Source organism: Callithrix jacchus, chromosome 1 (assembly GCF_049354715.1).
Source record: "Callithrix jacchus isolate 240 chromosome 1, calJac240_pri, whole genome shotgun sequence".
Lineage (NCBI taxonomy): Eukaryota > Metazoa > Chordata > Mammalia > Primates > Cebidae > Callithrix > Callithrix jacchus.
The window spans coordinates 80,571,317-80,585,922 of NC_133502.1; the positions used below are offsets into that span (position 1 = coordinate 80,571,317).

At 52.4% G+C, this 14,606-nt stretch overlaps 1 protein-coding gene across 3 annotated transcripts in view; it reads left to right on the top strand.

The window, feature by feature from the left end:
* The window catches only part of BICD2 (BICD cargo adaptor 2), a 51,489-nt gene extending 38,634 nt beyond the window's left edge, over window positions 1-12,855 (top strand). The window contains exons 3-8 of one of the 3 annotated variants that reach the window (XM_035301210.3): window positions 972-1,124; window positions 3,003-3,458; window positions 4,171-5,211; window positions 5,790-5,941; window positions 8,747-8,957; window positions 10,305-12,855. In XM_035301210.3, coding sequence (XP_035157101.1) covers window positions 972-1,124; window positions 3,003-3,458; window positions 4,171-5,211; window positions 5,790-5,941; window positions 8,747-8,957; window positions 10,305-10,346 — 2,055 coding nt within the window. In that variant the 3' untranslated portion in view covers window positions 10,347-12,855. Of the gene's footprint in view, window positions 1-971; window positions 1,125-3,002; window positions 3,459-4,170; window positions 5,212-5,789; window positions 5,942-8,746; window positions 9,198-10,304 lie in introns of those variants that run through there. The other 2 variants (XM_017971945.4, XM_035301206.3) reach the window with 2 other exon arrangements.
* The last annotated feature ends 1,751 nt before the right edge of the window (window positions 12,856-14,606 follow it).

Genomic DNA, 14,606 nt, shown 5'->3' on the forward strand with positions numbered 1-14,606 from the left:
TTCTCCCCAGCCCTGCACTAGCCTCTCCCATGACATCTCTTGGCTCCTTATGGGCAACTTAGAGCCCGAACTAATATTTAACAGCTTTATTGAGATTATTCACATCTCATAGAGTTCACCCACATTAGGTATACAACTCAGTGTTTATTATCGTCACATATATGTGCATCAGTCCACAATTTTAGAACAGTTCATCGCTCCAAAAAGAACACCAATTTCAGTCACTCCCCATCCCTACTCCAGCACCTGACCGCCATTAACCCAGTTTCTGTCTCTATGAATTTGCCTGTTCTGGACATCTCATGGAAATGGAATTATACAATGCATGGCCTCTACTGACAGGCCTTCTTTGACTCAGGAGAATGTTTTCATGGGTCACTCATGTAGCATGTGTCAGTACATCATTCCTTGTGGCTGAACAGCATTCCATTGTATGGAGAGACCACATTTTGTTTATTTATTCATCAGTCCATGGACCTTCGGCTGCTTCCACCTTCTGGCTTTTGTGAGCGCTGCTGCTGTGAACATCCATGGACTGGTTTCTGTGTAGGCATGTGTGCATTTCTCTGGGGTAGACACTGTGTTTAACAGTTTCAGCATCTGCAGGCTGTTTGCCACAGCACTATACCATTCACATGCCCACCTGCCCACTACTGTTTACATGTCCACTAATAGAAGGCAGGAACTTTTAATTTGAAGATGAAGAAACCAAGGGTTGGAGCACGCAGAGTCACTTGTCAGGGGTTCCAGCTGTGAAGGGCTGAGGGGATCTTACTCTGGAACCTCTGCAGTTTGCCGTGCACTTGAGCACACTGTGCTGGGCTCCTTCTGTTCTCCAGGCACCCACACTGGCACCTGCAAGCCGGGGCTCTTGAGTTCTGGCTCTGTGGCTGGCCCATGCCTGGTTGCACTGAGTCCCCCTCGTGCCCTGTGGAGGCTGCTCACACCTGCCTTTCCCTTTCTGCCTGCAGATCAACCAGAATGTGGAGATCCAGCGTGGCCGCCTGCGGGATGACATCAAGGAGTACAAATTCCGGGAAGCTCGCCTGCTGCAGGACTACTCGGAGCTGGAGGAGGAGAACATCAGCCTGCAGAAGCAAGTGTCTGTGCTCAGACAGAACCAGGCAAGTCTTGGGTCTGTGGGGTGGGGGTGACACATGGGTTAACTGGGCCTTAAGGCCCTCTTGCTTAGCCCCTCTCCCTGTTCAGAAGGAGTTCCTGTCTCATTCTACACACCCGAGGCCCAGGGTCAGCTTTACCACTGTGGAGGCAGGGGATATACTCAAAGGGGCCCAGACCCTCCAAAAGATGAAACTCTGGCTACAGTGTTTGCTGACATTGGCCAAGCTGAGGTATCCCAGCCAACAAAATGAAAACAAAAATCTGAGAGGTGATGAAGAGGTTTCAGCAGAAAACCCCAAACTAGACTTTCAGACTCTTTCCCCCATCAAGTGCTGACCATGAGGCCTACAATATCCCTATGCCTCTGCCTGTGATGGGGATGAGGAAGGTCCTCTCTGTCCGTGACAGGGATGAACAGGAACCCCTCTGTCTCTGCTGGGGTCTCAGAGAGACCCCTGTCTGACAGAGAAGAGCAGGGTCTGCCTGTGACAGAGATAAATGGGGAGGGTCCCTTCTCTCTGTGGTGTGACTAAATTACCGTGGGCTCTGCTGCCACTCAAGGCCTGAACCTACTCTTCTCTCTCCAAGAGCACATTCCTGCATGGTGGGGAATGGAAGTCTTCTCTCTCAGGAAACCCCAAACCTTCTCCCAAAATGCCATAGATATCTTCCTTGCTTTCCTCAAATCTACCACCAAAATCCTCTGTGTCTCACTGTCAGGGAATGTGGTATTTATGCCCAGAGGAGGAAGCTCATGGGTTTATGCAGAGCTCCCAGACTGATCCCTCTGTGACAGCTTGTGCACATTAACAGTCTTAGCCATTGTTTACATCGTAAGCACCATTTGGTCATTGGTGCTGCTGACGGCAGAGCCCAGTGCACAGTGGCTTTAGGAGAAGGGAAACTGAGGCTTGAGGTGACCCTGTCCTCGGGGTTGGTGCTTAGTGGAGTCTGACTCTCCCTCCCTCTCTGGGATTCCTTACCTCCCCATGGTGCTGAGACTGGAGGGTGCACGCCTTCCCTCTGTGAGCACACCTTGGATATGGTAATGGGTGCCCCTTCTGACCCAAGACCCACAGAGATGTGCGCAGCACTTCCTGTTACTGGTTTGGTTTTTACTTTTTGCCCAAATATTACAGAAAAATAATAAATAGTTTTAAAAATTGCCCGCAAACTCTGAGCCTCCACACCAGGTGTCAGTTTCTATCTGTGTTTTCCTTGTCTGCCTGTGAATACAATTTCATGTAGATAAGACTTTGATGTAGCTTTTCCCATCTACCTTCGAGCTCCTCTGGGTCTGGGTGCCATGTGCATGTGGAGGTTTAGTGGCTGAGATGTTCTGCCTTCAGGGGAATTTCTGTTCCTTCATTTTGAAATATGTCTAGAAGTCATGATCATAGCACACATTGAAATGTATTTTTTATATATCTTAAGATATTTGGTTAACTGTTAATGTTAAGTAACTTTATAGCATTTTAAATCAGCATGCACATGGTAATATTTGTGAATGATCTAATAGAAGGTTGGCAGCTTTCTATGGGTGGAGGTGTGTTCTTGGTGCATCTCCTCACTTAGAGTCTCGGCTTGGGGCTACCTCAGACATTTGTATTCCCCTCCCCATGTCTGCTGGTCCCAGTGGTAGGTGGGCTAGGCTGAGCGTTTCTGTGCATTTGCATCTAATGCTGGAAAACCCTCTTAGCCTCCACATCTCTGAGCAGAGCAAGCGGCCTTGGCCTGGACAGGCTACCTCCCTTCCCAGGATGGCACTTCACCTTGTGTCATGGTGGCAGGAGTTGGTGTGCTGGTGTGTTTTCTTCATTCATGGGGCCTAAAAGGAGCTTCCACATTGCCTTGACATAAGTTTTGACTTCTCTTCCCAGGTGGAGTTTGAGGGCCTCAAGCATGAGATCAAACGTCTGGAGGAGGAGACTGAGTACCTCAACAGCCAGCTGGAGGATGCCATCCGCCTCAAGGAGATCTCGGAGCGGCAGCTGGAGGAGGCGCTGGAGACGCTGAAGACGGAGCGCGAGCAGAAGAACAGTCTGCGCAAGGAGCTGTCACACTACATGAGCATCAACGACTCCTTCTACACCAGCCACCTGCATGTCTCGCTGGATGGCCTCAAGTTCAGTGACGACGCTGCTGAGCCCAACAATGATGCTGAGGCCCTGGTCAACGGCCTTGAGCATGGCAGCCTGGCCAAATTGCCCCTGGACAACAAGACCTCCACGCCCAAGAAGGAGGGCCTTGTACCACCCTCCCCCAGCCTCGTCTCTGACCTGCTCAGCGAGCTCAACATCTCCGAGATCCAGAAGCTGAAGCAGCAGCTGATGCAGGTGAGCAGGCAGTGGGGCTTTCAGCATGCTGTCCCCACTCTAACTCTGCAGGGCTCCCTGAGCAGTTCTTACCTGATACTCTGCTGATGTTAGCTTCTGTTTTCCTTACATTGGTTTTAACTTCTGCATCATTACTGTAAATGGAACTCCAGGAGCACACAGAGTCCCAGAGAAGTGCATTCCTGGCACTGCGGCATCCACGTTGTTTCCCTGTTACCTATGTGGTGCCAGGGTGAAGTGATGATACACAGGCCCCACATGTGATCCCCGCACGCAGGCCAGGAGTCAGAGGGGCCTGCCAGGGTCGTGCATGGGCTCACCTCCTGGGACATGGATCCCTGTTGATCCAAGGCAACCGAGTCCTGTCTTCTGGAGCAGAGGGCTAGGGTGCTAATATTCCCCACTACCCACCCAGCCAGCCCCAAGCTCCACCTTCTGAGCCCAGCTCGCCTGTAGCACTGGTGGGGAAAGAGCCTGCATTGAGGGTGACCACCATTACTGGTGGGCAGTGTTCTGAGAGCCCAGTGTGAATTCCATCCTTTCCTCACCCTATGTGTCTCTGTCCACCTCACTGACAGCATGGCCAAGGAACCTGGGGCTCATAGCCTGCCCTGACATGGGGTAGGATGTCGCTGGGCTATCCTGGGGGGTCCTCTAAGCTCTCGGGTTCCATAGCCACTGACATTGTGTCATGCTGCCTGTGCCTTTGCAGATGGAGCGGGAAAAGGCGGGCCTGCTGGCGACACTGCAGGACACGCAGAAGCAGTTGGAGCACACGCGGGGATCCCTGTCAGAGCAGCAGGAGAAGGTGACCCGTCTCACAGAGAACCTGAGTGCCCTGCGGCGCCTGCAGGCCGGGAAGGAGCGGCAGACGGCCCTGGACAATGAGAAGGACCGTGACAGTCATGAGGACGGCGACTACTATGAGGTGGACATCAATGGGCCCGAGATCCTGGCCTGCAAGTACAATGTAGCTGTGGCTGAGGCTGGTGAGCTCCGCGAGCAACTCAAGGCACTGCGCAGCACACACGAGGCTCGTGAGGCCCAGCATGCTGAGGAGAAGGGCCGCTACGAGGCTGAGGGCCAGGCGCTCACAGAGAAGGTCTCCCTGCTAGAGAAGGCCAGCCACCAGGACCGTGAGCTGCTGGCACGACTGGAGAAGGAGTTGAAGAAGGTGAGCGATGTTGCCGGCGAGACGCAGGGCAGCCTGAGTGTGGCCCAGGATGAACTGGTGACCTTCAGTGAGGAGCTGGCCAATCTCTACCATCACGTGTGCATGTGTAACAATGAGACACCCAACCGTGTCATGCTGGACTACTACCGCGAGGGCCAGGGTGGGGCAGGCACCAGCCCTGGGGGCCGCACCAGCCCTGAAGGGCGTGGCCGCCGCTCACCCATCCTCTTACCCAAGGGGCTGCTGGCTCTTGAGACTGGCCGAGCAGATGGTGGGACCGGGGATAGCAGCCCCTCGCCTGGCTCCTCACTGCCATCACCCCTGAGTGACCCACGTCGGGAACCCATGAATATCTACAACCTGATCGCTATCATCCGTGACCAGATCAAGCACCTGCAGGCAGCCGTGGACCGCACCACAGAGCTGTCACGCCAGCGCATTGCCTCACAGGAGCTGGGCCCCGCTGTGGACAAAGACAAGGAGGCACTCATGGAGGAGATCCTCAAGCTGAAGTCACTGCTCAGCACTAAGCGAGAGCAGATCACCACGCTGCGCACCGTGCTCAAGGCCAACAAGCAGGTGAGGCGCCAGGTGGCAGGGGCACTTGTCAGCCATTGCTGGCCTAAGGGTATTTCCCCTTGGCCTCCTTCCTCCCCCAACACAGCCCCCCCAGGCTTGTGTCACCATCAGGCACAGCCCGCTCTATATCAGCTCGGCCACTGGCCCTCCCCTGCACAGGGTCCCCACCTGGGAGAGTGGAGCAAGCAGGTGGGGAGCAAGGGCCCCTTGGCAAAGCTGCTCAGCCAGTGAGAAATGCTGCTGCCATTCACTCACTGTGACTGCCTCATAGTGCTTCCTGAGGCTAGAGGGAAAACATGTGAGAGCTACATTTGGAGAGTGATTGTGGGGCTTTGTAGGGGTCCCTTGGGCAGGTTTGGGGGCAGTCCCTCCTCTGCCAGTCAGAATGAGCAGTAGGACTCCCCATGGCACAGCTGCTGGAGTCTATCCCCAGGGTTTGTCAGAGGGAGGGGCCTCCCAGGAACTTTCTTCCCGGGCACCGCCACCACTTCAGACCAGGGCTCCCCATCCTGCGCCCAGAGCACCTCTAGGCTGACTTCCCGCCTTTCACTTGCCTGCCCTACATGTCTGTCCCTCAGACGGCCGAGGTGGCCCTTGCCAACCTAAAGAGCAAGTATGAAAATGAGAAGGCCATGGTTACAGAGACCATGATGAAGCTGCGCAACGAGCTCAAGGCCCTCAAGGAGGACGCGGCCACCTTCTCCTCGCTGCGCGCCATGTTTGCCACCAGGTAACCATGCTGCTGTTGGCCCTCCCCTTCCATGAGGCCAGCTGTCCTCTGCACTTGCCCCTGGCACCCGCAGCCTCTCACTGCCTCACCCGGAGGCCTGCAGTCTTGCCTACTCAGTTGGCTGCGCCCAGCTCCATTGGAGCCAGCATGGTACGAGATTGGGGAAGCATGGCTGCTAGCATATCTCTAGCACACTGGTGCTCAACTTAGTAACAAGAAAGGGTGAGACGATATGGGGGCCACATGGGGTTGGGGGCCTCCAGCTTCTGCACCTCAGCTTTCCCCAAGGTTACACAAGCAGGTACTGGAGCGTGGAACATGCCTGGCAGGTGGATAGCAGAGCATGTGTGATCCTTTTTCTGTTCCTGTCGCACCCAGCCCAGCCCCCAGGAACCTGGTTCTTTGGGGCCAGTTCCGTTTTGCTGTGAATGAAACCCCAGCAGGCCCAGGCTTGTCTCTGCTCTGCGTATATGGAGACTGAGGGCAGAAGGGCTGAGGAAAGCAGATCTTGGAGTGGATGGGCCAGAGTGGCAGAGTTTCAGAGGCTGCTAGGAGTGCTTGGGCCCCCACCCCTTAGATCCAACATTTACAGGGACTTACTTGAGGCCACCAGGTGACAGAGGAGTCCTGGCCTTTTCTGTCATGAGGTATTTGCTCCCAAGAACTTGGCCATAAGGCACAGGTGTGTGTTAAGGTTTGTAGATTCAGAACACATGGTTTCTTGGCTCCGCTCAGTGCTCAGCACAGTCTGACAAAGCATCGACCTTGGGAATAAGCCCAGTCCTGCTTAGGTTTACATCCACACCCTAGGAGACGTGGCTTCTCCATGTCTTGATGCCCCAGGCTACCTCAAGGCCTTGAAGTGGGGAGAGCCCCTCCTAGAAGAAGCCTAGTTAGCCTCCTGGCTGGAGCAGGTCACTGTTGGGGTCCACTGTTGGGGTCCCACCTCTGTGCACAGACCTGTGCCTCTCTGTCATTGTGACCACTGGGTACTCACCTCCCATCCTCCACCTGCCAATCCAGGGAGGGTGGGGAGAGGGCCTTGGGGCTGGGAGGAGGCCAGCTTTTTTTTCCTCCTCTGTGGGTGGCTCTTAGTAATGGGCTCTGGGGTTACTGTCCCAGAGCCATCCCAGCATGATCCAGCAGGCGGCGCTATCCATCTTCGGAAGGTGAAAGAGGACCCTGTCGGGGGCACCTGGGAAGATGCTGGAACCAGGACCTGCCCCAGGACCTCCTACAGCTCTGCCCACTGGTTTTGGGATGAGGCTGTTGATGTGTCCACACACGTGGTTCCTTGGCTCCACTCAGTGCTCAGCACAGACTGACAAAGCATCGACTTTGGGAACAAGCCCAGTCCTGCTTAGGTTTACATCCACACCCTGGAAGCCGTGGCTTCTCCATGTCTTGATGCGCCAGGCCACCTCAAGGGGTGGGTGTACACCCCTCCCTGGGTGGGAGTCAGACCCCAAGGCTGGGAATGGAGGCTCCCTAGGTGTTTAGTGGCCTCTGTGGGGCAGGTCCTGGTTCCAGCATCTTCCCAGGTGCCCTCTGATAGGTACCTGTCTTTCACCTTCCAAAGATGGGTAGCGCCACCTGCTGGGTCATGTTGGGATGGCACCATGGTGCTAGCCCTGCATGGGGCACAGACAGCCAGACCCACCATGGGCCCAGCAGATAACCTAGATGTTTCCTTTTTATGGGTGAGCAAGCTGAGGCTCTGAGCTGGACAGGGTGGGAACTGCACATAGGGGCTGCTTCTCTCAAACTTGGTGCCAGGCACTCCCAGTTTCTCAGCATCCCTGTAGGCCCTGCCAGGTCGGGGTACAGACAAGGAAAAGTTCCAGGGTTTCTCTGGAAGCGTCCTGATTTCCTTGGGTTTGGGAAAAAATTTCACAGTTTCTTAGCATCTGGCATGTAAACTCTACCTTTTAAAATTCATTTTATTGTAAAACCTAACTTTTCAGATGGAGCCAAGATTTTGAAACTGCAAGGATCACAGCTCAATATATGTCCCCAAAATAGTGGGCAGCAGAGTCCTTGGAGAGGGTGCTATCCCAGGGCTGGCTCCTGGCGGATGGGGACAGGCAGAGTGGGGCACATGTGGGCAGGGTGGGGTTGCACTCAGTACCTGAATAGCTCCCCCGCCCTGGGAGCCTCTGGGCTTAACCCGACCTGTGTCTCTGTGTCCCTACCAAGCCCCACCCATATGGGACATGTGGAAGAAGGGTGTCCAGGGACAGACCACACCCTCCTACAACTCTGCACCCGGGTTTTGGGATGACGCTGTTGACGTGTCCACACACGTGGTTCCTTGGCTCCACTCAGTGCTCAGCACAGACTGACAAAGCATCAACTTTGGGAACAAGCCCAGTCCTGCTTAGGTTTACATCCACACCCTAGAAGCCATGGCTTCTCCATGTCTTGATGCCCCAGGCCACCTCAAGGCTTTGAAGTGGGGAGAGCCCCTCCTCCTAGAAGAAGCCCAATTACTAAGGGGCATAAGCTCTTTGTAAGAGCTACGTGCAGCTGAATGAGCAAAACAGCCCCTCCTCCAAAAAACTATAAAACTCAAACCAATATCATAGGGCTGCCTTGCCTGGGCCCAAGCCTCCCTCTCACCCTTATCAGGGACTTGTCCGAGCAAAGCTTATGCTAAAAGAAGCCAGAATGATTCTCCCCCAGCCCCGCCCTCCAGCCCAGAGGCCACACTGAGGGATGGCTCTGATGCAGGGCTGTCAGAGGGCTGCGCAGCCCTCCCCTGTTCAGGCTCTGCCTGTCCCTCAGTCATGCTTTCGGAACCCACAGGTGTGACGAGTACATCACACAGCTGGATGAGATGCAGCGGCAGCTGGCGGCCGCGGAGGACGAGAAGAAGACACTGAACTCGCTGCTGCGCATGGCCATCCAGCAGAAGCTGGCCCTGACCCAGCGGTTGGAGCTGCTTGAGTTGGACCATGAGCAGACCCGGCGTGGCCGTACCAAAGCTGCTCCGAAGGCCAAGCCAGCCACCCCGAGCGTAAGTCACACCTGTGCCTGTGCCAGCGACAGGGCCGAGGGCACTGGGCTGGCCAATCAGGTGTTCTGCAGCGAGAAGCACAGCATTTACTGTGATTAGGGGCTGTGGGGCGCCGCACGCTGCAGCTAACATCTGCTTCACCTCAACTAACCCAGCAGCAGTGGGACGGCGGCGCTAGGTCAATCTTAACGTGACTAATGCACAGAGGGCAGGATTCTAGCCTAGATGCCATGGGGCATGTGCATCAGCAGGACACTTGTGAGAGCTTTGTGTCGCTTCTCCTTGAAGCACTCTCAGGAGCACCCAGTCCTCAGCTGCTCTCTTAGGTGGGGGTCAGAAGTGGGGATGGAGCTACACATTTTTGGAGCAGATGTGTGATGAAAGCATCTTCTAAGCCCTGGGCACTCTTAGGGAAACCCAAGGGAAGGAATCCTGGTCCTGCTCCCTCGGCACTCAAAAGGGGCAGAACCTGAGTTGAAACTTGCATGTTCCTCGCATGTATCTAATGTCAGCTCTAGAAAGCAGTTTTAGGAGGTTCTAGCCTGAATCATAGGTGTGACCTCAGAGGATGGCTCTGCACTTGGCATTGTTTCATGGAAAGGATTACATTGTGATTTATGCAGTACCTCACTGCAAATCATATTCAGGACAGAAGTGCAGAATGTCTTCCCCAAGCCCCGAGAAGAGCGGCCCTGAGCCTCTGTATTCTGCTGGCCAGACTCACATGGCACAGACACAGCTGACCATAACCCAGGAATCCAGAGCTTGGTTTCTCATTTCTGAGATCAGCATGCTTGTCTAGTGGCCTGTGAGGTGACAGATAGCAGGGCCCAAGGCCGCAAGTATTCTTTTTTCATGAGAAAAGCTTTCCAAGTGCCTGGCCAGACCTTGATCCTCAGTGCAGAGCCCGTTCTTTTGTACTTGGGTTGACCACTGCAGCCAGTTGTCAGGCCTTCCCTAGGGGGTTTAGTCTTAAAGACATGGGGCTTTGAAAACCCTAGCCTGAAGTCTGAGCCACTGGGGACTTGGCTGGATTGGACACCCAGAGTTGTAGCCAGAGCCCAGCCCTGTGCTGGGAAAGCTTTGCATGGGGCCAGGGCCAGTTGTTAGGATTCACAGGTAGGAGATAGTAGGTATCTTTATTTAGTGCAATTTGGGGAATGGCAACAGAGAAAGAAGAAAGGTAGCCATAGGGCTCTCCCATTTCCAGAGGTTCCATCCACGCCAGAGCTTTGGCATTAGGCCGCCTGCCTTCCCACATTGTGAAGCAGAACTTTTCTCAGTATTTTTCTCCTGATCACCCTGTGGGGCCAGCTGGACCTGAGGCTGCAGTCTTCTCTCCTACAGGCTGCTTGCCTTGTCTCTCACGCGGAATGGGCATTCGAGTAACCTGGTGAGAGACCATGTTGCCCCCTCCCACAGCTGTCTGCCTTGCGTGGTCTTCCCTTTGGTGCCGAATATGTCTTGGTTCCCTCCAGACTCCAGGACAGGTCCATGTATGTCCCCTGCGTGTTCATCCTGGGCCCAGATCCCCTTTCCCCAGCAGGACTGGCAGTGGGATGGCTGCCAGCATGCCCACCCTGCACGCGCTTTGCCCTCTCCTTGCGAGCCTGGCACACAGCTTCTCTCCATACTCCTAAGGGGCTTTGCGGACTCTCAAGCCACTGGGTGCCCCCTAACACATGCAGGTCTTCTTTTCTGCCAACTAACGTGCTCATGGCCTCCCAGCACGTGGAGAGCTTTGGTTGTCAGATAAACAGGAAGCGACAGTTGACCGCTTTCTAACGCTATCTTTTTTCCTGTTTTCAGCTGTAGAGTAGCTGCCAGGAGGACTTGGCCACCCGGCCCTGTCACACTGCAGCCCCCTCCCCTTCCCTCTCGTGACCCACAAGGAGGAAGGAAGGGCAACCTAAAAGCCCACTTAGAAACTTTTTGGATATGCCACTGCAATTCTTTTCAAAATAGCATTCCCCGAGTTTTTAATGGGAGTAAAAAAAGCTTTAATGTTGAGCATGCCGCGAGCTGCTGCGTGGAAAGGCCTCTGTATGGGCCGAAGACCCTTCTTCCCCGGCTGCCAGGCTTGCCAGGAGCCTGCTGGAAACACCCACCACGCGGGCTCCTTGTTACACATGTTCTTTTTTTAATCCGATCAACCTGTGCACTTTTGATATTATATTTGCTTCCTTAATTCCTCGCGTAGAGACGGTCACAGGTGCCGTGGTCTATGCTTGTGGTCCTATAGCTGTCTGCCTCAGCTCCTACCGTGTTGGGCTGGTGTCAGCACGAGGCAGAGCTGTGTGCTCCGTAGCGTGTAGCTTTAGACTCGGAGATGGGGGCTTTGACCCAGCGAGGAGCTCTGCAAAGTGCATCCACGCTTTGGTTCAGCAGCCTTTAGATCATACGGCATTGTGGTTCATGTTTGAAATTACAGATTTTAAATGCCATGTTCATTAAGAAATCCAGGGTATTCAGATTCTGGGGTTTTTCATATTGTATTATTATTATTCTTAGGAATAGTTCAATGTAACAAGAAGAAAACTTGACCTTTGCTCTGTAAAACAGTAATAGGCACTTGAAAAAAAAAGATAAATTATTGAATGAGTAGTATTACCTACAAATTCCAGAATTTTCTGGGTTTTAGGACATTGTGAAGCATGACTGATTAACAGAATTTTATACAACTGTACCAATAAAATTCCAAATTGGAATTGTTTTGTTACTCTGGTTGTTGTGCCAAATTGTGGTACACTTAGAAAATTCTACAGTCGTCGATTTTTAGGGTGTTCTCTTTCAACACCTTTTTGTTAGTAATCATTGCCAGTAGTGCCTTCATCAGTTAAGGGAGGTGTCCCAGCGCAGATCATTCTTGAAAGCGAGCAGGGAAGAGCTAGTGGGCACGCTGAAGGCCAGCGTGGACAGCAGGTGAGGCAGGCGCTCCTCACACCCGGACCTGGGCATCTTCATTGAGGGAAAGAAAACAGTCATTGTGCAAAATTCTGTTAGTCAGTGATTCTTTACTTGCAAATTCAGGGGCTTAGAAAATGAAAGCAAACACAAAACGTTGAGTGTGCTTTGGGAACCAAATGGACCTTTTGGGACAAGCTGAGCAAGCTGTATGAACGCCACGTTTGTGAAGAGCTGAGGGTGTCAGGAGGGCCTACGCTCTGTTGGCATGCGCAGCAGGGGACAAGGGTTAGCCATAGTATTCTTTGCAAATGTGAAAGCGAGACATTGTATCTTCTCTTGCTTGGTGTAACTAATCACTGTTAATTTCAGGAAACAGAACTCATTAAAACTCCTTAGCAAACCAGGTCTACATCCTGTTTTGTTTGCTGAGTGAGGTTGTGGGAATGGTCAAATTGGTACTCTTGGAGGAAGAAAAACTGTCCTTCCTCCTCCAAAAAAGGAAAAATTATAATAATATAAATGAGAAAAATAAAAGAATTCTGTTTCCTGGAATAAGCATTTCTTATTCCTAGTTGTAGGGACTCCTATTTTTACCTTCCGTTACAGTGTTGATTCAGAAGAAATATTGTTACATTTGAGATAACTTCATCTGTATGGGGTATTTATTTGCAATGATGTCTGAGTACTGTATTTTTTCTGTGCATTACCTTAGTGTCAGAATGTTGGTCTTTATTTTAAAGTCATATGCATGTTCTCCTGCCAAGGAACCTTTATACAGACCCAAACAAAAAAATAGTAATAATCAAATGCCTTTAGTTTCTGAGAAAATGAGGAACAGCATGGAAAAGAATAAGAGGGAGAAATTAATTGAGATTTTCAGGACAGACATATGATGTGAATGTCGACAAAGCCAGTGCGCATAGGAACAGTGGGCCTGGGTAAAGAGTCACATTGGTAGGACCAATAAAGAATAATAAAAAGACAAAGCACATGTTTGTTCACTGTGGTTGTTCTGACTCCCTGCTCCAGATAACTGTGGTTTAAGCAAGGCACAATAATTCCACTGCCTCAAACAACAACAACAAAGCCAGTCTATCAGGTAACACTGGTGGTGGGAGCTGGAAGCAGCCTGGGGGCTCACCTTCAGGAGAAGGACCCAGCAGATGAAGGTAGGAAAAGGGTAGACTTAGTGTCTGGGTGCCTGTGCCAATCAAATACACCACTAGGCAGAAATGAGCCAGGCCACACACATGTGTGGAAGTGGAGGGCACAGAGAGTGTCCCCCTGGAAAGGGAAAGGGGCCTATCCCCCAGAGCCCTGACGCCTTACGCCTCTGTCTTCCTCGAAGGTCTTCTGAGGAGGCTCCCCTAGGACCCCCTGCAGCATCAGGTGTGAAGACCCAGCAGCGTGGTAATAAGAACACACTATGTATATATAGACTAAAACTAGGATTAGCCTGTGCTATCCTGATAAGGAGGTAGGGATTCAGATGACATAGAATCCTTTGTGGTCCAAACTCTTGCTTTCTGAACCCAGGAATCACATTTTTCTTTAGGAATATGTCCAGATATACACTGGGCACATTCATATGATTGCTTGTGGGTGTGAGAAAAGTAGGACAGTGTCTAGTGAAGGGGACAGTAAGTACCAGGACATGCTCCTGCCACCCCCGCATCTGATAGCCGCAGTCAGGCCTGTGTGGCTTCATTATGTAGGGCTTCCCTCTGGAAAGCCATCCGAGGCTAGGGTCTCACTTCCCCAGGACCCTGCCATCTGAGAGTCCCACTGCCATGCCACCTTTCCTAGTTTCACTGTCACTGCAGAACCTCCAGCCTTTAATGATACTATTCTGCTTTAGTAGCAGCTGTTAGGATGTCTTTCTGTTTAAACCGTTCTTTCTCATGCAGTAAAAGAGGCAGTTGTCCAACTCCTGGAAAAGTTTGAGAAGAGAGCCCTCAACTAATCTAGAAGACCCTTGAGGAGGGAGGTGGTAAGGTGTCAGGGCCCTGCTAGGCAGGCCCCTTTCCAGGGACAGTGTCTGTGCCTTCCACTCCCACACCTGTGCATGGCCTGGCTCACTTCTGCCTGGTGGTGTATTTCATTGACACGGGCATCCAGAAACCGAGTCTGCTCTCGCCTCCTACCCTCATCTTCTGGGTCCGTGAATACAGTCTTCAGTTTCAAGGATGGAGTGACAGCTTCCTGAGTGGGTGGGGTCTCAGGAGCTTGCAGAAGGGGACAGTCCATGCCGAAAGGCCTTCTACTCAGCCTTCCCTCTGGGAGAGAGTGGTCTCCATTTCCTCTGCATCTTTCTGTCTCCCTGCAGTAGTTTCACCCCTGCTTCCTGGCTGATTACTAGAGCTGGAAACAGCAGCATGGGCTTGAGAACTGGGCTGATGATTGAATCACCACCATTTGGTAGCTGGCTACCTTAGCTCTCTGAGCCTCAGCTTCCCTATCTGGGGACAACAGTGCCTCTTCTATAGGTGGTTATGAAGCTTCACCAAGCCCTTGGTACCAGCATGCTCCAGGTACTCAATTGATGATTGGTGCTAATATGGTTCTTACTGTCCTCATCATCACCAATGCTTTGGACACAAGATCATGGATCTAGGTCTTTGTCCTATGGGGAATATAATTTTAAGTCATCTTATTAGCAGAGTGTCATTTGCATCCAGGAAACTGTGCACATCCTAGATACAGGCCAAATTTGCACACAGTGAACACAGCTATGTAACTAGT